This window comes from Saimiri boliviensis, chromosome 6, assembly GCF_048565385.1.
Source record: "Saimiri boliviensis isolate mSaiBol1 chromosome 6, mSaiBol1.pri, whole genome shotgun sequence".
In the NCBI taxonomy this organism is placed as follows: Eukaryota; Metazoa; Chordata; class Mammalia; order Primates; family Cebidae; genus Saimiri; species Saimiri boliviensis.
The window spans coordinates 116,353,216-116,378,789 of NC_133454.1; the positions used below are offsets into that span (position 1 = coordinate 116,353,216).

Genomic DNA, 25,574 nt, shown 5'->3' on the forward strand with positions numbered 1-25,574 from the left:
TTTTTAGAAGAACTGAATAAGAGAAATAGGTATTTATATAAAATTAAATTTTTAAATGAATAAAATGAATCTTCTGTAGAAACATAATAAAGGCAACTTAATCTAAATATTTCAGAGCATGAAAAAAAACAACAGTGGCTCACAAAGGCAAAGAGAAAAATAAAAGGAAGATATTATATGGAAGAAGACTTTGAACACCGCGTTGCCCAGATTCAAAGATAATACAACAGTTTAATCCATGTAATAGTATAATTTGGGAGATAAGAAACCATAATATTTAAATTGCACCTTAGTCTTAAACTAAATTCAATGGAAGATACATTACAATCTATTATAATCAAGAAAGCAAGGCAGTATAGAAAAGTATGCATTCCCTATCCCCCACTTTCCTGATAGAAACATTTGGCAATGTCTAAAAATCGTTTTGATTTTCACATCTGGGTAAGGAGGTGGGGAAGTGAGATTTACATCAGAGTGGTTGGAAACCAGAGATGCTGCCACACATGATACAATGCACAGGGTAGCTTCCTACAACAAAGAGTAATCCAGCACAGTGTCAGTACTGCTGAAGTTTATAAACCTTGACATAGGGCAATGATAACGAATTTTATAATAGTGAGAAATGACTGGAAAATACTGTCTCCTTACTCGTGCTTTAAATTCTCGGATATATGAATGTAGAGAACTGTGGAGAATTCTCGGTGTTGCCTGAGACCCTGTTAGTGCTGGTACATTTAGAATCTGTTTATTTAATTGCAGAATTGGAGATAACCTTACCAAAAGTGACAGTCCTCATTAAGTCTTATTGATAAAGGAATATAATTGAGGGGATTTGGGTGTGAGTGGCTGACAGTACTAAAATGAGGAATGTGTCAGGTAAACCAGGGTGTGTTTCTTGCTGTAAAATGCTGAGGTGTTTTGGATCTTGGGATGCAAGACTGAGCAGACAAAAATGCAGGACCCTGAATTAAATTTCAAATTCAGATAAGCAAAAATGGTTTTTACTATAAGTATGTTCCATGCAATATTTGGGCCATACATAGAGCAAACAATTTTTTATCTCTGAGATTCAAATTTGACTCAGATTCTATATTTTACATGATAAATCTGCCCCTACTCCCCAATTTGAGAACACCCCATTCTCTCTGTATTGAAAACTAATTTCTCATGAATGTCTTTAGAGTGGGGTGACATCTTAAGAATTTCATCTGTATTGTTGACAGGTAAGAGAAGGACAGAATGAGTGTCCTAGCTGATGTTAAGGGAAAGGAGAGGGAACCTAGAAAAAGAAAATGTGTTCATCAATGTTTATAGGTTTTTATGATATTTATTCCTGAATGGGGACATTTCTCTAACTTCTATTTTCTATGTCTCTGTTTAATAAATATTCAGAAAATCTCTGAGTCCATCAACACTTTCACTGGGCTAATTTCTATAGTTTTAGAATCTAAAGATTGTCTTAAATGGGGGTCAAAAGAATTAGCAAAATGATATATGAAAATGTGATCTTTACAAAGAAGAATGTTGAAATTTCTACCTGTAATGTAGATTAGACCCTGGCATAGAGAGATGAGTATATGACTGGGAGTCAAGGAAACTAGGTTAATTGCATCCAATTTGTACCTGTCTTGGTGAAGTCATGTCTTCTTCAAGCTTCTCTTTATCTGTAGGATTAAGCCATTCTATAGATGGTCTTTAATGAAAAATATAAAATAATTACTGATTTGGATGTCTGACCTATTTAGTTCAAAAGAATAATAACAATTAAAATGCCAAACTAAAAATTAACCATGGATAGAAGTGATAACGCTAAGACAATAATTCAGTATATCACAATATATGCACTTATTATTATATAGAAAATTGTTGCAATTATAGAAATTATATCAGACTCACTTTTTGTTAGAAATTAGAGGACTGATATAATTAGTTATTTCATTTTACTGGATTTTTATTTGCAGAACGTTTGAGGTTCAGTGATATTCAGATGTTTTATATGAGAATTTTATTATATGTTATCACCTGAATTGCTTGAGCTAATAATGACAACTGTATGTTTTTACAAATTTATTTAAGAACATGAACAGAATTAATTTTCTAATTTGGAGAAAGTAACATTTAATGATAATTCTATTTCTGAAATTGTAATTACTCCTGTCTTGACACAGCATCTAACAGGATATTAACAGAGATCTATTTTGTCTCACCCTATATTCTACAGAGGGGATAGTTAAGCTGCTTTATTTGTCAATCACTTTCAATTTTTTATTTCCACAACTAATTTTGGGATCACACCAAAGGAAAACACATTTCTGACAGAGAGAAATATGACATTTGAGGCCACATTTGCCCTCTTGGGCTTCTCAGATTACCTGGAACTGCAAACTCCCCTCTTCTTTGTATTTCTGGCAGTCTACAGCTTCAGTGTGGTAGGGAATCTTGGGATGACAGTGATCATCAAAATTAACCCGAAATTGCACACCCCCATGTATTTTTTCCTCAGCCACCTCTCCTTTGTGGATTTCTGCTATTCCTCCATCATTGCTCCCAAGATGTTGGTGAACCTGGTTGTAGAAGATAGAACCATTTCATTCTCAGGGTGTATGGTGCAATTCTTTTCCTTTTGCACCTTTGTAGTGACTGAATTAATTGTTTGCCATGATGGCCTATGACCGCTTTGTGGCCATCTGCAACCCTCTGCTCTACACAGTTGTCATGTCCCAGAAACTGTGCCATGCTGGTGGTTGGATCATATGCATGGGGAGTAGTGTGTTCCTTGACACTCACATGCTCTGCTTTAAAGTTATCTTTTCGTGGTTTCAACACAATCAATCACTTCTTCTGTGAGTTATCCTCCCTGATATCACTCTCTTGCTCTGACTCTTATCTCATCCGGTTGCTTCTTTTCACTGTTGCCACTTTTAATGAGATAAGCACACTACTCATCATTCTGACATCTTATGTGTTCATCGTTGCCACCACCTTGAAGATGCTTTCAGTCAGTGGGTGCTGCAAAACCTTTTCCACCTGTGCCTCCCACCTGACCGCCATCACCATCTTCCATGGCACCATTCTCTTCCTCTACTGTGTGCCCAACTCAAAAAATTCCAGGCACGCAGTCACAGTGGCCTCTGTGTTTTACACAGTGGTAATCCCCATGTTGAATCCCCTGATCTACAGTCTGAGAAATAAAGATGTCAAGGATACAATCAGAAAAATAATAAACATGAAATATTTTCATATTAAGCATACACCTTAGTATCCATTTAATTTGGTTACTGAACAACAACTTTTTTCTTTTTTTTTTTTTTTGAATGGACTTTGCATGAAGAGTTCACTAAAAAAATCACTTTAGATTAAAAACAAACTTTTTCACAAGAGAATGACTATGAGGTTTGGATCAGGAAGGCTATTATTGGCTCAGCTTCTACAAGCCAGACAAGACAGATTGACCTTGACTACAAAATAATAATTGTCTTTGTCTACAAAATAATTGTCTTTGCCTACAAAATAACAATATTATTTATTTGTTTGTTTATTTATTTTGAGATGGAGTCTTGCTTTCTCACCCAGGCTGGAGTGGTGCTATCTCAGCTCACTGCAACCTCCACCTCTTGGGTTCAAGCAATTCTCCCACCTCAGCCTCCCGAGTATCTGGGATTACAGGTACCCTCCATCATGCCCAGCTAATTCTTGTATTTTTTAGTAGAGAAGGGGTTTCAACATGTTGACCAGGCTGGTCTTGAACTCCTGACTTCAGGTGATCTGCTTGCCTTGGCCTCCCAGAGTGCTAGGATTACAGGCATGAACTACATGACCCTGACATGTAATATTATTTAGTTCATAAGACGTTGTAGAAAGCAAGTGAAAATGTAAACAATGCAGCTGGCATATTACATATGTGTAATTAAGGCTAATTATGTCATCCTTTCTTTCCTGGTGACTGATAGATTGTAAGTGTTAATTGAACAAGCAATTTTGTATGACAAATTTAGTGATAAAATGGCATTCAGAAAAAGATAGACCCACTTTCTAGGATTTCAAAATCCAGTAGCGTTGGTAAATATCTTAAAAGGAGTGGTGGAAAGAGTTATTTCAAACCCATTTGGAGATGCAGCAAAGATTGTTTCAGAATTGCATGCTATTTTAATTTGGCCTTGAAGGATTATTAGGTTTGTAAGAAAAGCAAAAGAGCAAGACAGAAATTTTATTCAGTAGTAGAGACCATTAATAATGTTCATAATCACCTCCTGAACATTATTCATGCTTTTTACTATATAATTATTGTAAATTTTAGTATACTTCAAAAACAATTCATTATAAATTTTAATTGAAAAAGAAAAAATATAATTTCCATTATATGCCCTAGTTACCATGTCTAAAATGATTAATTCAAAATACATAGATTATCAGATTTCTTATCACTTCTTTTGCCTCTGAACTCACATTGAAGTTTCATTTACTCTCCAGAATTGTATCTCTTATGATTCATATGAGTAAGTTACTTTGTAATTAATAAATGTAGGTAAGTTAACCATTTATTTCTTGTGGTAATAAAGTTCTATGTGATTTTTATTTACGACAAATAATCATTACAAAAATCATTACCATAATTTGACTCAAACATTACCATTGTTCTACTCAACAACTTAACATGTGTTACAAATTTTTATAAAATATTGAATGAGAAACTGTAAAATAATAACTGGAAATGCATCTTTTAATTATATTAATTGGGGTGAATTTTACTTTTTATTTCAATTATTAAAATTATTTATGAATAAATATGTTTATTTCTAGAAGAGCACAGATTTCAGCATTCTTTATTTTTTCAATTTATTTTAGATTCAGGGAGTATGTGTGCAGATTTGTTACAAAAGTATATTCATTGATGCTGCGGTTTCAACTGTGATTGAATGTATCACTCAGGTAGTGAGCATAGTACCAAATAGGTAGTTTTTCAGCACTTCCCCCTCTCTCTTTTCCCTCTCCCTCTTACATTCCCCAGTATCTATTGTTTCCTTCTTTATATCCATGGATGGGTACCTGATGTTTAGCCCCCACCTGTGAGTGAGAACATGCAATATTTAGTTTTCTTTTCTGTAATAATTTATTTAGGATGATGGCTTCTAGCTGCATCGATGTTGATGCAAAGGACAACATCGAGATTGAGAGAGAGAGAGAGATCATACAAGGGGAAAAGGAAAAAAGTAAAAGAGAAAATATTGAAAGGAAGAACCATTACACATCAAGAGGGGCTTTCCAACATCAGCATTATTAACATTTTTTTTTTTTACTGGAAAATTAATGTTGGGTCCTATCCTGTGAATTGTAGGAGGCTTACCTGTCCCTAGCCTCTATGCATTAGATGTCAGGAGTACCTCCTTCCAGTTGTGACAATCAAAATATCTCCACCTTTGCCAAATGACCCTTAGTGGTGGTGAAGACACAAATTCATCTCTACTTTAGAACAACAGATCTAAAAAAAGAAAGCATTACAACAGATTTCCTTGCAGTAACTACAAAAGTTAGTATAGATAAAAAAAGATGAGAAATTGAAAATGTTGATGGGGAAACAACAAAACTGTCAACCTGGAATCATATACACAAGGCAAATCTCTTTCTAAAATCAATAAAAAATTTTAATCTAACCAAACCTGAGATAATTCATTGATAGCAGGTATGTGCTACCAGGAAGGTTAAAGTAAGGTATCCAAGGAGAGCAAAATCATATCAGATAGAAACTCAAAGCTACATAAAGAAATACGGAGCACAAGAAATTATGTTAATGATTTATATTTAAAAGTTATTTTAAATTGCTCTAAAATATATGAGTCTTAGGAAAAGACATCAATGAATAGCATTTATAGAGTCTGTAAAAGTAAAGTGTACAACAGTAGCATCATGGATAAGGAAGACTTAGATGTTTACTCTTTTAGGGTCTATCAAAATTCAATAATTTCAGCTACTCGGGAAGCTGACGCAGAATTGCTTGAACCTGGGAGGTGGAGGTTGCAGTGAGCCGAGGTCGCGCCACTGCACTCCAGCCTGGCGCCTGGTGATGGAGTGACACTGTCTCAATTTAAAAAATCAATAATTTACTAATAAATATATTGTAAACTACTAGAAAACTATCACAATTTTTAAGACTTAAAATAAGAAGTCATTAGAGCACGCAAAATAAATGGAATCATGAAAACAATCCAACTCAAAAAAAATGTGAATGAAAGAAATGAAAAATACTTAAAGCAAGTAAAGATGAAGTATCAAGATGGTAAACTTAATTCAGCAGAATCAGTAGTAACATTAATTCCACCCATATGTTCATTAACCAGAAATACTGTAGACACAAAATTAGAAGATGAAGTGTGCCAGATTCAATAGAAAAGCAAATAAAACTCTGTGCTATCTAAAAATATCTTTTCTGTTATAGAAGCATATTAAGTTAAATATAAAAGGCTCACAAAATTTTACACAGTAAAAAATTGAAAGAGCTCTAGGGAGGCTATATTAATATAACACAAAATAGACTTTAAAAGAAAAACTCTCACTCACTGATACCACCTCAGTTTCTGTAGGGATCCACTCTTCTTTTCTCTGTCTGTCTCTTCCTTTGCATGCAATGTATTTTGGGAAGCATTCATGGACAGTCATCAAGAGACCTGCTGATTTTTTTCTGAATAGGTACCAGTGAGCCAGTGATTCAGCTGTGGGATTTTGTTAGAATTATTGGAAAAAAAGAGCTTCTTCTTTATAAGGCTAATCCTCTGGGCAGGTAGAAACTGCATAAAACAGCTAGTAGCTCTCTTTGGTGAAAAGAGAGAATCTGCTTGAGAGTTTAGTCATCCAAAAGAAAAGGATAGCAGAGAGCTGGAGAATGGCAAATTTTTTGAACACCTGTATCCTCTCTCAACTAATCTATGTCCAGATTTTTAAGTTATGTAAACAATAAATTCCCACTGTTGCTTAAGCCACTTAAAAATGTTATTCTGCCACATCCAACCAAAGATGACAAATACACCTACTTACAAATATTCTTTTTATAAATATTGTCTTTATTAATTGCATAATGTTCTAGTTTCTTGAAGTGGATTTCAAGAAATTTTAGCCATATATATGTGTATGTATGTATGTATGTATAGATAGATACATATCCACACACATATATATGGGTATGTGTGGATATAAAGATAAAGCTATGGATACATACATACAGTTTTAAATTAACACATATATACAGATCTATACACACACAGTTTTAAATTAACTTGTTTTATATGTCTTCCAGCTGGACTTCTCTTTCTCCATTAGACAACACATTCTCAATCTCATTTTCAAGTCTCCAAACATGCCATAGATTTTTACATTTCCATGTAATTGTTTATGTGGTTTTCTTTACTGCATCTTTTCTTTTCTCTTCTGTACTTGCCAAAATACCTAATGCTCATTTCAAGTTATTCTTCTCTTCTCTTTTTTTTTTTATTGCATTTTAGGTTTTGGGGTACATGTGAAGAACATGCAAGATTGTTGCATAGGTACACACTTGGCAGTGTGGTTTGCTGCCTTCCGTCCCCTCACCTGTATCTGTCATTTCTCCCCATGCTATATCTTCCCACCTCCCCACACCCCGCCCCTCCCCCATTTCCCCCCAACGGACCCCAGTGTGTAGTGCTCCCCTCCCTGTGTCCATGTGTTCTCATTGTTCAACACCCACCTATGAGTGAGAATATATGGTGTTTGATTTTCTGCTCTTGTGTCAGTTTGCTGAGAACGATGGTTTCCAGGTTCATCCATGTCCCTACAAAGGACGTGAACTCATCGTTTTTGATGGCTGCATAATATTCCATGGTGTATATGTACCACATTTTCCCTATCCAGTCTATCATCGTTGGGCATTTGGGTTGGTTCCAGGTCTTTGCTATTGTAAACAGTGCTGCAATGAACATTCGTGTGCACGTGTCCTTGTAGTAGAATGATTTATAATCCTTTGGATATATACTCAGTAATGGGATTGCTGGGTCAAATAGGATTTCTATTTTTAGGTCCTTGCGGAATCGCCACACTGTCTTCCACAATGGTTGAATTAATTTACATTCCTACCAACAGTGTAAAAGTGTTCCTATTTCTCCACATCCTCTCCAGCATCTGTTGTTTCCCGATTTTTTAATGATCGCCATTCTAACTGGTGTGAGATGGTATCTCAATGTGGTTTTGATTTGCATTTCTCTGATGACCAGTGATGATGAGCATTTTTTCATATGTTTGTTGGCCTCCTGTATGTCTTCTTTTGTAAAGTATCTGTTCATATCCTTTGCCCATTTTTGAATGGGCTTGTTTGTTTTTTTCTTGTAGATCTGCTTTAGTTCTTTGTAAATTCTGGATATCAGCCCCTTGTCAGATGGGTAGGCTGCAAAAATTTTTTCCCATTCTGTTGGTTGCCGATTCACTCTACTGACTGTTTCTTTTGCCGTGCAGAAGCTGTGGAGTTTGATTAGGTCCCATTTGTCTATTTTGGCTTTTGTTGCCATTGCTTTTGGCGTTTTGGTCATGAAGTCCTTGCCTACACCTATGTCCTGAATGGTTTTGCCTAGATTTTCTTCTAAGGTTTTTATGGTATTAGGTCTGATGTTTAAGTCTTTAATCCATCTGGAGTTAATTTTGGTGTAAGGTGTCAGGAAGGGGTCCTGTTTCTGCTTTCTGCACATGGCTAGCCAGTTTTCCCAACACCATTTATTAAACAGGGAGTCCTTTCCCCATTGCTTGTTTTTGTCAGGTTTGTCGAAGATCAGATGGTTGTGGGTATGTTGTATTTCCTCTGAGACCTCTGTTCTGTTCCATTGGTCTATATCTCTGTTTTGGTACCAGTACCATGCTGTTTTGATTACTGTAGCCTTGTAGTATAGTTTGAAGTCCGGTAGTGTGATGCCTCCTGCTTTGTTCTTTTTGCTTAGAATTGACTTGGCTATGCGGGCTCTCTTTTGGTTCCATATGAAGTTTAAGGTGTTTTTTTCCAGTTCTGTGAAGAAGGTCATTGGTAGCTTGATGGGAATAGCGTTGAATCTGTAAATTACTTTGGGCAGTATGGCCATTTTCACGATGTCGATTCTTCCTAACCATGAACATGGAATGTTTCTCCATCTGTTTGTATCCTCTCTTATTTCGTTGAGCAATGGCTTGTAGTTCTCCTTGAAAAGGTCCTTTACGTTCCTTGTTAGTTGTATTCCTAGGTACTTTATTCTCTTTGTAGCAATTGTGAATGGCAGTTCGTTCTTGATTTGGCTCTCTTGAAGTCTATTACTGGTGTATAGGAATGCTTGTGATTTTTGCACGTTGATTTTGTATCCTGAGACTTTGCTGAAGTTGTTTATCAGTTTCAGAAGATTTTGGGCTGAGATGATGGGATCTTCCAGATATACAATCATGTCATCTGCAAATAGAGACAATTTGATTTCCTCCTTTCCAATTTGGATACCCTTTATTTCTTTTTCTTGCCTGATTGCTCTGGCTAGAACTTCCAGTACTATATTGAATAGGAGTGGTGAGAGAGGGCATCCTTGTCTAGTGCCAGATTCCAAAGGGAATGCTTCCAGTTTTTGCCCATTCAGTATGATATTGGCTGTTGGTTTGTCATAAATAACTTTTATTGTTTTGAGATACGTTCCGTCAATACCTAGTTTATTGAGGGTTTTTAGCATAAAGGGTTGTTGAATTTTTTCAAAAGCCTTCTCTGCATCAATTGAGATAATCATGTGGTTTTTGTCTTTGGTTCTGTTTATGTGGTGAATTATGTTTATGGACTTGTGTATGTTGAACCAGCCTTGCATCCCCGGGATGAATCCTACTTGATCATGGTGGATGAGCTTTTTGATATGCTGTTGCAATCGGTTTGCCAGTATTTTATTGAAGATTTTTGCATCTATGTTCATCATGGATATTGGCCTGAAATTTTCTTTTCTTGTTGAGTCTCTGCCGGGTTTTGGTATCAGGATGATGTTTGTCTCGTAAAATGATTTGGGAAGAATTCCCTCTTTTTGGATTGTCTGGAATAGTTTCAGAAGGAATGGTATCAGCTCCTCTTTGTATGTCTGGTAGAATTCAGCTGTGAACCCATCTGGACCTGGGCTTTTTTTGGGTGGTAGGCTCTTTATTGCTGCCTCGACTTCAGACCATGTTATTGGTCTATTCAGGGTTTCGGCTTCTTCCAGGTTTAGGCTTGGCAGGATGCAGGTGTCCAGGAATTTATCCATTTCTTCCAGGTTTACTAGTTTATGTGCATAGAGTTGTTTGTAATAATCTCTGATGATGGTTTGGATTTCTGTGGAATCTGTGGTGATATCCCCTTTGTCGTTTTTTATTGCATCAATTTGGTTATTCTCTCTTTTCTTTTTTATTAATCTGGCTAGTGGTCTGTCTATTTTGTTGATCTTTTCAAAGAACCAGCTCCTGGATTTATTGATTTTTTGAAGAGTTTTTTGTGTCTCTATTTCCTTCAGTTCTGCTCTGATCTTAGTTATTTCCTGTCTTCTGCTAGGTTTTGAGTTTTTTTGATCTTGCTCCTCTAGCTCTTTCAATTTTGATGATAGGGTGTCAATTTTAGATCTCTCCTTTCTTCTCATGTGGGCACTCATTGCTATATATTTTCCTCTAGAGACTGCTTTAAATGTGTCCCAGAGATTCTGGTATGTTGTGTCTTCGTTCTCATTGGTTTCGAAGAATATCTTTATTTCTGCCTTCATTTCATTGTTTATCCAGTCAACATTCAAGAGCAAGTTGTTCAGTTTCCATGAAGCTGTGCGGTTCTGAGTTAGTTTCTGCATTCTGAGTTCTAACTCGATTGCACTGTGGTCTGAGAGACTGTTTGTTATGATTTCTGTTCTTTTGCATTTGCTGAGGAGTGATTTATTGCCAATTATGTGGTCAATTTTAGAGTAGGTGTGATGTGGTGCTGAGAAGAATGTATATTCTGTGGATTTGGGGTGGAGAGTTCTGTAAATGTCTATTAGGTTTGCTTGTTCCAGGTCTGTATTCAGGTCCTGGATATCCTTGTTGATTTTCTGTCTGGATGATCTGTCTAATATTGACAATGGGGTGTTAAAGTCTCCCACTATTATTGTGTGGGAGTCTAAGTCTCTTTGTAAGTCATTAAGAACTTGCCTTATGTATCTGGGTGCTCCTGTATTGGGTGCGTATATATTTAGGATCGTTAGCTCTTCTTGTTGCAGTGATCCTTTTACCATTATGTAATGTCCTTCTTTGTCTCTTTTGATCTTTGTTGCTTTAAAGTCTATTTTATCAGAGATGAGAATTGCAACTCCTGCCTTTTTTTGCTCTCCATTTGCTTGGTAGATCTTCCTCCATCACTTTATTTTGTGCCTTTGTGTATCCTTGCATGTAAGATGGGTTTTCTGGATACAGCACACTGATGGGTTTTGGCTTTTTATCCAATTTGCCAGTGTGTGTCTTTTGATTGGGGCATTTAGTCCATTGACATTTAGGGATTGTATTGTTATGTGTGAATTTGATGCTGTCATTTTGATGCTACCTGGCTGTTTTGTTGGTTAGTTGATGCAGATTCTTGATTGTGTTGATGCTCTTTTACCATTTGGTGTGTTTTTGGAGTGGCTGGTACTGGTTGTTCCTTTATATGTGTAGAACCTCTTTCAGGAGTTCTTGTAGAGCAGGTTTGGTGGTGATGAAATCTCTGAGTGCTTGCTTGTTCACAAAGGATTTTATTTTTCCTTCACTTATGAAGCTTAGTTTGGCTGGATAGGAGATTCTGGGTTGAAAGTTCTTTTCTTTAAGGATGTTGAATATTGGCCCCCAATCTCTTCTGGCTTGTAGGGTTTCTGCTGAGAGATCTGCTGTGAGTCTAATGGGCTTCCCTTTGTGGGTAACCCGACCTTTCTCTCTGGCTGCCCTTAGCATTTTCTCTTTCATTTCAACCCTGGTGAATCTGAAGATTATGTGCCTTGGGGTTGCTCTTCTTGAGGAATATCTTTGTGGTGTTCTCGTATTTCCTGAATTTGAATATTGGTCTGCCTTGCTAGGTTGGGGAAGTTTTCCTGGATAATATCCTGAAGAGTGTTTTCCAGCTTGGATTCATTCTCTTCATCACATTCAGGTACACCTATCAGACGTAGATTAGGTCTTTTCACATAGTCCCACATTTCTTGAAGATTTTGTTCATTCCTTTTTGTGCTTTTTTCTCTGTTCTTGCCTTCTCTTTTTATTTCATTGAGTTGATCTTCGACCTCTGATATCCTTTCTTCTGCTTGGTCAATTCGGCTGTTGAAGCTTGTGCATGCTTCACGAAGTTCTCATGTTGGGTTTTTCAGCTCCATCAATTCACTTATACTCCTCTCTATGCTGTCCATTCTCGTCAGCAGTTCGTCCAATCTTTTTTCAAGGTTCCTAGTTTCTTTGCGTTGGGTTAGACCATGTTCTTTTAGCTCATTGTAGTTTCTTACTACCCACCTTCTGAAGTCTGATTCTGTCATTTCATCACCCTCCTTCTCCATCCGGTCTGGTTCCCTTGCTGGTGAGGAGTTGTGATCCCTTTTAGGAGGAGAGGTGTTCTGGTTTCGGGAGTTTTCATCCTTTTTGCGCTGGTTTCTTCCCATTTTTTTGGGTTTATCCACCTGTTGTCTGTCTCTGTCCCAGGGAGTTGGAGCTTTATGAGTTTCCGTTGCACTACTGCCTTTTTTGATTTTTCTTTCAGGTCTGACCCGCTCAGCTAGCAGCACACCTAGCCACTGCCTGCCCGCAGGGGCTTTGCTGAGCTGCTGTGGGCTCCGCCCAGCTGCCCTGAGCTCTTCCCTGTAGTCCTTTTTATATGGGCGTAGTTAGAACTGTCTTGGCAAGGGTGGCCCCGCCTCTGTTACGGCGGACTCTCTCTGTTGTGGCAGGTTGCCTCGGCAACGGCGGGTTGCCTCGGCAACGGCAGCCTGTCTCCGTAGCAGTGGAGAGTCTCAGTAATGGCGGAAGCCCCTCCCCTACGGAGCCAGAGGGTCCAGGTTCAGCTGTGCTTGGTTTGGAGGGCTCAACCCAGAGGGTTTCCAATTACTGTTTTTGTTTTCATTGTTGTTGAGGGTGGAGGGGTGGGACCAACAGAGCCTGATCACCTGGCTCCCTGACTCAGAGTCTTTTCTTTTAAGTTGAAGGACCGCACGTTCCAGTCACTTGTTGAAAAGGCGCCGGGATCTCCTGTGCTGCGACTCACTGAGTCGGCTCGAACTGTGGCGCCGGCTCCTGGCGGATTTTTTCCCTAGGAATCTCCTGGCCTGACTCGCTATTTCAGATGAATGGGCAACTCTGCCATCTCAGGGCTCTGCTCGCCAGCTAAGAGGGCTCACAGACCAGTGGCTTTTGTACGGAGAACCGCAGCAACAGGGCGTGGTCACAGCAGCCGCGCGGGCGGAATCAGCCCCACAGGGGCCAAAGCAGCCGCACCAGCTGGGACTGCGACGCTGGCGACCCCTCTGCCTGGGTATCTCCTGGTCTGTGGGCAATAAGAGTTCGTCTGGAAATGTGGCGTCCACTCACCCTCTGCACCTTCACTGGGAGCTGAAGTCCTGAGCTGTTCTTAGGCGGCCATCTTCCCAGCATTCCCTCTTCTCTTTTTTGTACCTGGTACCTAGATCAGTGCCTGGAAGAAAATACTCATAGAGTGAAGGTATTTTTTCAGTGAAGACCTTTTGATGTTTTCAGACCTTGTGTTGCCAGCATTTTATTTGAATGCAGATGTAAATCTATCATAGTACATATCAGACTTATTAAACTCGTTTATAATTCTCAATCACTAGATATATTTTTGCTTATTCTCAATTTATTATACCATCAATATGCATAGAATATTATAGTAGTTGTTTGATAAGTTGCTTTGAGCTGGTTAAATCAAATTAGATAATAAATATAATCGAATTTTTCCTATAGTAACCTACCATTTCAAAAGCCAAAATATGTTTTTTTGAGGCATTCTCATGATGTAGAAAAACATCTTACATCATTTCATTTTGTGTTTAATCAATTCCCAAGTGGAACTGTTTAATTGCTCACATATCTTTTCCCACTAGAGATTTGAATATCAGAGTTTGAATTCTTGGGATCTGAGGTGAGATCAAAAAGCAGATCTCAAAAACCTCAAAGCAAAATATAAAAAGCCTCTTTCTCCTAAGGAACCACAGCCTTCTTAAGAAAGGCACAAATTTCTTCTATGAACACAGAGTGCCTTCCCCAAATGGATTATACCAAATGTTACAGTGGCACAGCGGCCATTTATTAAGAGTTTGCCATGACAAGATGGTTTGCATTATCTCTGGACATTAGTGGTGGAATTGAAGAAATTAAGAGTGAAGGGTATGTTTAGAGTTTAGCAACTGGCTTGATGGTGGTACAATATGATGCAGAAAGCAATCACATTAAGGAATTGAGAAGGTAAATGATTGGTTTAATTAAAAATAATGAAAAATATTTGAAAATGGATGCATGTCTAGTTGTATCAGGATGCCTACATGGTTTTAGAATCACTGTTTTATTAATTTTGATATTTTTATTTCTTTTTTAAAAATTTTCTTTCTTTTTAAAAAAATTTTACCAGTGTCCAGGGTATTATTAATATTTCTTCTGTCACTCTGTCACACCTCCAGAAAACCAGATCGTTGCAGATAATGGAGTTAGAGAACAGCACTGTGAAGACTGAGTTCTTTCTCCTGGGATTCAGTGACCATCTGGAACTTCAGAGTCTCCTCTTTGCAGTGTTTTTCTTCATCTACTCTGTTACTCTGATGGGGAACCTTGGAATGATTTTATTAATCACAATTAGTTCCCACTTGCACACTCCCATGTACTTTTTCCTCTGCATGCTGTCCTTCATAGATGCATGCTACTCTTCTGTCATTGCCCCTAAATTACTTGTGAACTTGGTTTCTGATAAGAAGACCATTTCTTACAATGGCTGTGTTGCACAGTTATATTTTTTCTGCTCTTTGGTTGACACAGAATCTTTCCTCTTGGCTGCCATGGCTTATGACCGGTACATAGCAATCTGCAACCCACTGCTGTATATGATGATTATGTCCAAGAAGGTTTGTTGCCAGCTTGCAATTGGAGCATTTTTGGGGGGCACTATAAGCTCAGTTATTCACACCATGAACACTTTCCATCTGTCATTCTGCTCCAAAGACATTAACCATTTCTTTTGTGATATCTCCCCACTCTTCTCTCTGTCCTGCACTGACACTTACATACATGACATCATTCTGGTTGTCTCTGCCAGTTTTGTGGAAGCGATCTGTCTTTTAACAGTTCTCGTCTCTTATGTCTTCATTATGGCAGCTATTCTTAGAACGGGTTCTGTGGAGGGAAGAAGAAAAGGGTTCTCCACTTGTGCTTCCCATCTGACTGTGGTCATTATTTATCATGGTACCTTGATATTCATTTATTTGCGCCCCAGCACCAGCCATTCACTGGATATTGACAAAGTGACCTCTGTGTTCTATACTTTGATCATACCTATGTTGAACCCTCTAATTTACAGTCTAAGGAATAAAGACGTCAAAAATGCTTTTAGAAAAGTGATTGGAAGAAAATTGCTTTCTTAAGATGAAACTGGACCTGAGAACTTTTCAAAAATACCTGCTCTCTGACTTATGGTTCTAACTGTTGGAAAATTCAATTTAATATGAATGCTCTCCAAATTTGTGGGTAATGACCCTCAACCACAGAACAGGGCCACAGCCTAGCCTTAGAGATTGGCCTTCTCATATCACTTATATTATGTCTATTATTTTAAAGTTGAAATTTCTACTGTTTATTTCCAGGGAAGATTTACCTTACACTTAATTTCCTGTATCTCACAGTCTTACTCCTTTTCTCTTTTCACCACAAACTTTTGAGACAACCATGTGGGAAGGGCTCCTTGCCAAAACTCAAACTGGCCCAGGTACTGGGAGAAGTGCACACTGAAGTGGAGCCACGGAAGTTCGTGACGTTTGCAGCGAGGAGGAGCCCAGCCCCTCCTCTTCCTGAATGGAACCTGGAAATTCAATCTGTGAAGCGGGAAGCCTACACTAGCAGGAAGTCTGGCCTTGCTGTCGAGTTTCTGTTCTCTCTTTTATCCTTTTTGCAAAATAAATTCCATTATTAGCACCCTTCAAATCATCTGCGAGCCTAATTTGTGGCCATAAGGACCCAGCTCTTAGCTGAACTAAGGAAAAAGTCCCTCAACATTTATGGTGCAGAACGTGGAGGCTTGATAAGCAGTGAGTGAAATGGGGACTCAAAGACTCTCACTGTCACCTCTAAGCCTTTTTATGCTTGGACTTCTGAGGGAAGGGGAAACTGTGTCCCCACCTCCAACACTCCTGAAGAAATCAGGTGTCAGGAAAGACAATTTTGAAACTGAAGTTTGATTATTACAAGATATTTTCAAGTGTAATGACTTTTTAAAAGACAATTTTCAAACATTGACTAAATTAAAACTTGTTTCATGAACATTTTTCTCTAGAATACGTTGACTCTGAAATCTCTTGATTGACAAGCAAACAGCTAAAATTTCTGAGGTAAGCTGTAGGAAGTAGAAAAGTTCTTCAAAGTTTCCTTTCTTGTTAAGGAATAATAATAGTAATAATAATACTAAATGTTAAAAATAATAGTCTGTTTTAAAGACTAACTTTCTTCACAGCCTTCTTGCTTTTTACTAGCGACCCTTTGTTAAGGCCTATCGTATGTAGCTGTTAGACATGCTCACAGGCACATAGTACATTCTATGCCCTTGTACTTTAAGCAAGATATCTGTGCTAGATGTGCTCACGGGCATGTCCCAGCTCGCAGCCTATGCTCCTTCCTAATTTAGACTTCCTTTTTGTTCTCCATTGCTTTTTTATCTGTTTAGAAAAGTTTTAAGTTGTTAGCCAATCAAGTTTTAGTTTTAGATTGTGAAACCTAGCTCCAGCCAACAGAGAGCAGACACAGCAGTAAAGATGACCCCAAATGTGTAAAAGATAAATACGTCTGCTTTTCCTTTGTTTACTGTACTCTCTTAGCAAGATAGCTAACAAGAGCACTCTTTCTGCAGCAAGTAAAGATTGTTTTGCTGAGAGATCCTTTATCTCAGTGCTGATTTTTCTTTGTGACATCAAGCATCTGTTTCCAACGAAAGCTATTCTCTGAGAGCCAGGGATGAGAATCAGAGCCTACAGATGGTGGGCGAGAAGTTAGTTGGCCACTGGGGTATGATCTAGAAGGAAGTTATGTCTGGAAAGTGTGAAAACAGTGTTAAACTCAAAGGTGAGGATGAATGCTGGGATATGGGATAAACTAGAGAGTAAAGCCTCTGACAATGAAAGCCTTTGCTGTGTTGCAAATCTAGAGCAGTTTCATTCACTGCAGTGGAATGCATTTTTAAAACAAGGAGGAATTTGTTTATACAGAACACTTTTGAGGTAGGACTCTGGCCAATGGGTGCTTTAGTGAAGACTGGAATAGCATTCTGAAATTAATAAGAATCACGTGCTTTGTCTTAAAAACTGAATAGGAAATTTTTTAAGTGCATGGGTTCATCACAATGAATAGATATTGATTTTTTTTGTGTCTACATGTGGCATGTCAGCCACAGCCCTTGGGCTGAAGTTTCACAGTATAACATAAAATGAGGTACTCTGGGATTAATTAACTGACTTCTTGGGATTGTAGGATCTGGGACTTAAATCAATAGTATAGTTTCAGTCTTTTGACCTAAACATGGGAATGGTGCAGCCAGCACTGGTAGCCATGAAGAAACCTCTACTCAGCTCTAACCAGGATCAGAAACAAAGAAGTCCTAAGGTGGCTGGGAAGCCAGCTAGAAACATGACCTGAGACTAGAATTTGTCACTGTAGTGTGACCAACGAGGTGAGCAGGCTGTAAAGGGGATAGAAGAAGATGGAGTCTGCAGACTATTTCATAACATGATGCTGTGGACAATACCATCCTTTCTTTCAGCATTAGGAGGTTAGTACCTGAGACTGGGCTCAATATTTTCTTAAAGAGTCCCTTGACCAATATTAAGGAGATAGATAGTAGATAGATAGATAGATAGATAGATAGATAGATAGATAGATAGACAGATAGATAGATGAATAGATAGATGGATATCCTTGTTATATATATATATATCTAATCCCTGAGATAAGGTAGTTTATGTGTGTGTGTGTGTGTGTGTGTGTGTGTGTGTATGTATACATACACACATATATACACATAAATATATATATGTGTATATATACATAGACACACATATACACACTTAAGACATAATATACTTCTATATTTATAGATAAAGATATGTAGCTTTAATTTTATCATACACATGTTAAACCCATGTTAAAGAAATGAGGAAACTGAGACTAACAATGTAAAATGAGTATTTCAGGTGTTTTTGTTTTGTTTTGAGACAGATTCTCATTCTTTTGCCTAGGCTGGAGTGCAGTGGTATAATCTCAGCTCACTGCAACCTTGACCTCCCAGGCTCAAACCTGCAGCCTCAACCTCCCATATTAAAGCAATCCTCCCACCTCAGCCTCCTGAGTAGTTGGGACCACAGGTGCATGGCACCACACTCAGATAATTTTTTGTTTAATTTTTTTGTAGAGATGGGGTTTTGCCATGTTACCAGACTGGTCTTGAACTCCCAAGCTCAAATGAATTGCCTGCCTTGGCCTCCCAAAGTGATGGGTATAGGCGTGAGCCAGTTTACCTGCCTCAACTATTTTTCTTGTCTAGCACTATTGACTAATTGTGCTAACTTTCAGTATTTTGAATTCATTCTATTAGTACTGAGGAGGAATTTTCAATGGCCTGAATTCCTAACCTTCTTTAGAAGTTGTGTCTGGAGGGTATGTTAACATATAAATTAATTTATTATTGTAAAAACTTATGACAACCACTTCTTAAGAATAAGTTATTTTAATTATTCTAAAATAATGCTAGGAATGACCATAGCTAATAGATACTAAATCACTTGTTTCAGTCATTAGTTGGCTAATTTTTTTGTATTTGTGAAGACAGGCTCTGACTATTTTACTCAGATTGGTCTCAAACTCCTCAGCTCAAGTGATCTGCCTGCCTCAGACTCTCAAAGTGCTGGAAGTGACCATGGGCCACCATGCCTGGCCAAAGTGTTTAGTTTTTTATAGATATGAATATAATTAATATGTTTTTTAAAAAACTACATTGAGTCAGGGAATGGTTTGGGAAGTGATGGAGAGATCCTGATAAGTAACATATTCTATGAACAATCAATATGCTATTTAAAATTATAGAGGAAAATAAATATTTCAGAGAGAGTAAAATATTCTTGTTTTAAAATTCTGTTCAATTAGTAATGTGAAATAAATATTCTGCTAAAACTTTTATGTTTTAAATTAATTGTTTCACTCCCATGATGCTTTGAAGCATATAACAATCAGTGCAGTTTATAACTAAAATGATATATAAAATTATAGAAGGCCTAAACAAAACCCTATATAATTCATTACCTTGTCCTCCTAGTACTAGAGAAGTGTGCCTTCATGTGTTTCCTTTATGACAATTTAAAATAAAATGAATAATCCTTAGAATAAAAAATCGTGTTATGTTTTTCATAACTTGGTTAATTCCTAAATGATTTCAGTAAGACCAATATATGCAATTAATTAATTTATTGAAACATATTGTAGGATTACCTAATAGCCAATCACTTAGAGATGACCACTACTAACATTTTGTTTAGAATAGGATTCCAGTTTATTTCATAAATACACAAACAAGCAATATAAATTATTATAAATGATACACTAATATAAATATGACTTGTCATTTGTGGGTTTTTTTCTCATTGGACATGCTTTACAACTTCACCCAAATCAATTGGACCTTCCATTTTTGAAATTTTAGTTCACATGAACCATTAACAGAATATAATGGTACAAACTCATCAAGGGAGATTGAGGCTCCTTTTCCAGTGGTGTCTGGAGAAAGTACAGATCCTTCATTCCATTTGTGCAGTCCTGTAGGTTGCCAATAGCACCATGCCTGTTCTCCAGAGTAAGGGCAGGGGGGAAGTCTGGAGGCTGATGCTGAGACTATGAGATAATGATTTAATATTAAAATAAAAATCTGGGATTGGTGATCCTGGGGATGTCTGCTGATACAATGAGAAATAGAGGATTTGAGAAAAATTGTTCGGTATATCAAATGATCTCTGTTTGTGATGACTTAATTCAAACCTAGGTCAAAAGACAAGAGGTACAGATGGATTTTATCCAAGGTGAACATACTAGAATGAAATGGAAGGGACTTCTTTTTCTGGTAAATGTACAAAGCCTCCCTTTTGCGTAAATTTTCAAGGAACATTGATTTGTGTATTGAATATCTGTTTATAAATGGGATCCTGGAGCCAAGCATTAAAAATAACAAAGCAGAAATAATGGTGAACAAGGCAGAAAAGCACATTACCTTTATGGAATTTTATGTCTAGGGAAAGACACTTCTTATTTGGGCAAGAGATTTCTTATTTGCTTTTATATATTTATTTACTGCTTATTTACTTATAAGTATAGGCAGGACACTTATAGGATGATACTCGTACATAGGAAGAGCACGAACCAGACTAAGTTTGATTCTCTAAAATTCCCTTTGGATGAGCAACATTTTTTTTATGGAATAGGAAATTTAGGGAGGGTCTGTTGAATTGTTGCGGGAAAATGGTTCACTAGAACCCACAACAGTTCACTGGCATGTTCATGAAGAAAGTGGGGAAATATAAAAGGACCTTCTCTGCTAAACAACAAAAGGAGTCTATTTCTACTCCTCCTTGGTTTAGAGGGAAGGCTAAGAGCAATAATTCTCCCCCCCCCACCCACACACACAATTTAAGCACAATGGTAAGTAATTAAAAATACCTTGAAGGCCATATGGGTGGCACTACAGAAACCTATGTCAAAGTACAGGAACTTTAAGTCTCCGAAGTTTATTATTTGTGAATGCAAATCACAGTGTCATTACAGAACATAATTTAGTGCTTACTGCTTTCTTCAGAGCACCTTTCACATCCTTATTCCTTAAGCTGTAGATCAGTGGATTTAACATAGGTATGACAACCGTGTAGAAAACAGAAGCCATTTTGTCTGTTTCCATTGAGTAACTTGAACTGGGTCGGAAATACATGAACAGGAGTGTGCCGTGAAATACAGCCACAGCCATCAAGTGGGAGGTGCAAGTAGAGAAGGCTTTAAGTCTGCCCTCAGCTGAGCTCATTTTAAGGATCATAATTATAATGTAGCTGTAGGAGAGGAAGACAGTCACGATGCTGCACCCCACAACACAGCCAATGAATGCGAACATCACTATCTCATTGATGAATGTGGCTGAGTTAGAGAGGGCTAGCAAGGGTGGGATGTCACAGAAAAAGTGATTGATGACATTAGAATTGCAGAATGACAACCTGAATGTGCAGCAGGTGTGGACTGCAGAATCCACCAAGCCTACAAAATAGGCCACACCCACTAGCTGGGTGCAGTGCCTCCTGGACATAGTGACTGTATAAAGAAGTGGATTGCAAATGGCAACATAACGATCATAGGCCATGACAGCCAACATGAGGCATTCCACATCTGCAAAGGCTCCAAATAAATACATCTGGATGACACATAAATCATAACGGAATCCGCTTTTGGTCAGTTAAGAAATCTGCCAGCATCTTGGGAGAGACAGTGGAAGAGTAGCAGACATCACAGAGAGACAAGTTGCTCAGGAAATAATACATGGGTGTGTGAAGTGTGAGATCCATCTTGATCAGTAGGATCATCCCTAGATTGGCAATCACAGTTACGCCATAAATTAGGAAGAAAAGCACAAAGAGCCCCTGCTGCACATCCTGTGTACCTGAAAGTCCTAAGAATACAAAGTCTGTAAACACAGTGCAGTTCTCAAGGGTCTTCATTCCGATCTGGAAATCCCTGATTGCAAAAGAAGAAAACAGAAATGAAGGGTTAACATGATCTTACTATGCTAATAGTCAAACTGATGGTCATTTTTTAGTAACAAAAAAATAAAGGTATAAACAATCTACTGGAAAATATCCAATTTAATGTAAAGCAACAAAATGAGCACCACAATATCTCTTATATTTTTGTGGCACTGTACAGAGACTGTCGTACACTTTCATCCAAATTAAATCATGCTAATTCATGAAAACCTATGCATTATTTATTTACGGTGACTTTTGCTATTTCTCTTTTATAGACTAGGAAATTGATGTTCTCAGAGTTCAAGGTAATTGTTCTTATAATTAGGTCGACCAGATAGCTCACATCTTATGACAAGATTACTGTTGCTGCTTTTGCTTTCATTTTTGTAGAAATGTTGTGATATCTCACCATAGACATGCATAGTCAAGTGGTAAGTGTGGGTAATGAATATATCCCATTATGTTTCTCTCATCATCCAAAAATGTGGAGCAGGCAGAGCAATGGCAGGTTCTTACATAAAACATTCCTCTACTTCCCAATAACCCCCCAGGTCCTATCCAGCATTAATAACCAAGCCTGCATCTCATTGTCACTGGGATGGAGACAGTCTGTAGTTCACAAATCACTGGAGTAAGAAGGGTGATGATGGCATGAGAAGCGAATAGAAGGGTCTCCATAATCAGTAAGCTAGAGTGGACAGACAGGAATCTGCCAGGGCTAACTACGCCTTTGTCTGAAGCTGCTGTGGCTCACAGGAGATTATAAACAACATTTTGAAGCTAATTGCAGGGATGCTGCAGTACTGGTGATAGAGATGTAAGAAAGAGACTATAGTTTACTATATGGGTCCCTCTTTCCTGATCAAGTGGAATCCACATTATCCGTTCACCAACATATTAGACTTGCAAGAACATTCACATTCCCACAGTCCCATAACCTCAGACAAATTCATTCCTGAGATGTGTTCCCCATTCCAATTATGAAGAAGTTGTAACTAAGTTTTGTTTGTTTGTTTTCGTTGATTCCTCTCTTCTACACCTCTGAAACCTGCTAGACTTCAGTTAAAAATAATTGGCTGTCTTTGGGGGCCAATTTCGTTATTGATCCCACTGTTATATTTCCCCTAAACAAATTATATCTTGTGTAATATCATACATGTCTCCCTCTGCTCTGTGAGAGAGAAGAAAAGTAGACCTGAAGGTAGATGAAAAACAGAAAAAGGATGACATCTGAATAATGGTCTAGTGATCAACATGGAGGTCTCTAAAATTTCAGACTTCACTTATTAAAAAGCTGCCTTTTTAGACACATCTTTAAAAATAATAATTTTCTTTTTAATATAACATTCAAATATATATGTAAGCACAAGATATTAAAAATACTAATAATGTCTGAACATCTCTATTGCCCATGCTAGTATTTTATTCCATTCCTTGCCATCTATGTATACATATTTCAAATAATAATTAAAGTGATTAATACAATGCTTACATTGTTTTACGCTCTCCTTTAGTTTTATATGACACTTTTAGTGGAAAATAATAAAAGAACTAAAGAAATATGCAAAATAAACCAGAAAATAACAAAAAATTATTAGTACCTGATCCAGAACTGCTGATTTCATTACTGGAGCCAGCCCTCTCTTCACAAGGGTTCCGTGTTCTTTCCTGACCTACCAGATTATATAAGTAGCTCTGCTATGACTCTTGGGTGTTGGATACTTCGCCTCTCAGGAATAAGTGGCAAGTTTAAGAATGAAGTTTAACAATTAATCTTTTATACAGGTAGGGTAATGATTGAGAAAAAAATACACATCATTTAAAATATTACATTTTTTTCTATCTAGCTTATGTTCAATATTATACTTAATTAGCAAAAGTAAAATGACTCTAGTCAACCAGTATTGATTATTTCCAGTCCAGCAATCTCTGCATAGGCATTTCTTTTTCTTTTTTCCTTTTTTTTGGAGACGGAGTTTCGCTCTTGTTACCCAGGCTGGAGTGCAATGGCGCGATCTCGGCTCACCGCAACCTCCGCCTCCTGGGTTCAGGCAATTCTCCTGCCTCAGCCTCCTGAGTAGCTGGGATTACAGGCACGCGCCACCATGCCCAGCTAATTTTTTGTATTTTTAGTAGAGACGGGGTTTCACCATGTTAACCAGGATGGTCTCTATTTCTTGACCTCCTGATCCACCCGCCTCGGCTTCCCAAAGTGCTGGAATTACAGGCGTGAGCCACCGCGCCCAGCCGGCATTTTCTTTTAATTGCACATTATACAAAACAAATACTCCCCCTACAAACACACTTAAGCATACATACAACACTTCTCCTTCAACACACTGAAAAATAAAGATTTTAGTAAAGAGAACAAAAGTAGGAATAATCACATTGCTTGAAGATAACCAGGCTCTGTTGTCTATGCTGTTAAACTCTGCTTTTTAAACAAAATGATGTCAGAATAACACATTTTATATAGAAATAAATAACATGATTGGAGAAAATGCATTCACTTCTATGTATATATATTAATTTATTTGACCTATCCTCTACTAATGGTCATTTCATTTATATACAATTCTTCATATCACAAGAAGTCTGTTATACATACATAATTTATCATATCCAAGTGTTTCATTAAAATAAGTTTTTAAAAATGGCCTGTAAGGATAAAAGATTTGATCTTATATAAAGGTAATTTTTTCCTTCTTACCAAGTCAGGTGTTTTATAATTATCTAATTATCACCACATATTCTCATGTATTTCATATGTTGTCACATATTTTCCTGAGTTGTCCCAAACAACCTCATTATATGATGCAGAATCTGAAGCCCACAGCTGATAAGTAAACTTATGGTCTTATAGACATTGTTTGATTGAATCCATAGAAATTGCTCACAATAGATTTTTTAATAAAGTGCAATAAAACAAGATTTCTCTTAAAAGATAATTTTTAAAATACTCCTATAGAATATTGTAATGTGTTTATGCTAAAGTGATGTTTGAAAATTCACAAAATTAGTGGCCCATAGCCTCTCAGAGATTATTCATGTCACTTCTCAACCAGGACAGGAGGATTCCAGCAGTGACTGAAGATGGAAGAAATAAAGTTTGCCAATGGGGAGTAATTGGTCTTGTTTATATCAACTAGGCACTTAATCATTATTAATATTGGTGCTAATAGAAAGTGATGTGTTAGGTCATTGCATTGTAAAATTTCAGGAAACAAGTAGAAAATAAAGAAATCAGTGCCCCTTGAAGTTGTGCAGCCTGGCAATCTTTGGGTATATCCTTTATATTGGCCATTTTCTGAGTGATACTTTATAATGCATTAATCATTACAGTGTACTTACAAACACAGGTTACTATGTGATCTTTAAATGTCTAATGTTGATTGATATTTAAAGAATATGTACCATTATCGTGTATATTAGCTGTAGCTCTTGAATTGTTATGTGGTTAATTACTCTAAATTCAGTATATGCAATATTTGTGCAAACAGAAATACAGTAAAATGAACAAGACATGTACAAGTTTATACGCTTCAGTACCTCAGGTTCATTTCTGAAACCCCACCTGGAGTAAAAACT

General features: G+C 37.4%; 2 protein-coding genes and 1 pseudogene across 2 annotated transcripts; 2 read left to right on the forward strand and 1 right to left on the reverse strand.

Moving 5' to 3' along the window:
• Positions 1–671: 671 nt before the first annotated feature.
• LOC101037089 (olfactory receptor 5D16) lies at positions 672–8,240 on the forward strand. Its single transcript, XM_010337503.3, is given in 5 exon segments — positions 672–728; positions 2,301–2,647; positions 2,649–2,732; positions 2,734–3,224; positions 8,146–8,240. Coding segments are annotated over 5 exon segments (1,074 nt in total).
• Positions 8,241–14,645: 6,405 nt separating this feature from the next.
• On the forward strand, positions 14,646–15,599 carry LOC120364578 (olfactory receptor 5I1-like). The gene has a single exon (XM_039470369.2). It carries the CDS (start codon positions 14,667–14,669, stop codon positions 15,597–15,599), a length of 933 nt encoding a protein of 310 aa, XP_039326303.2. The 5' UTR covers positions 14,646–14,666.
• Positions 15,600–21,007: 5,408 nt separating this feature from the next.
• Positions 21,008–21,959, reverse strand: LOC101043030 (olfactory receptor 5W2-like; annotated as a pseudogene).
• Positions 21,960–25,574: the final 3,615 nt, after the last annotated feature.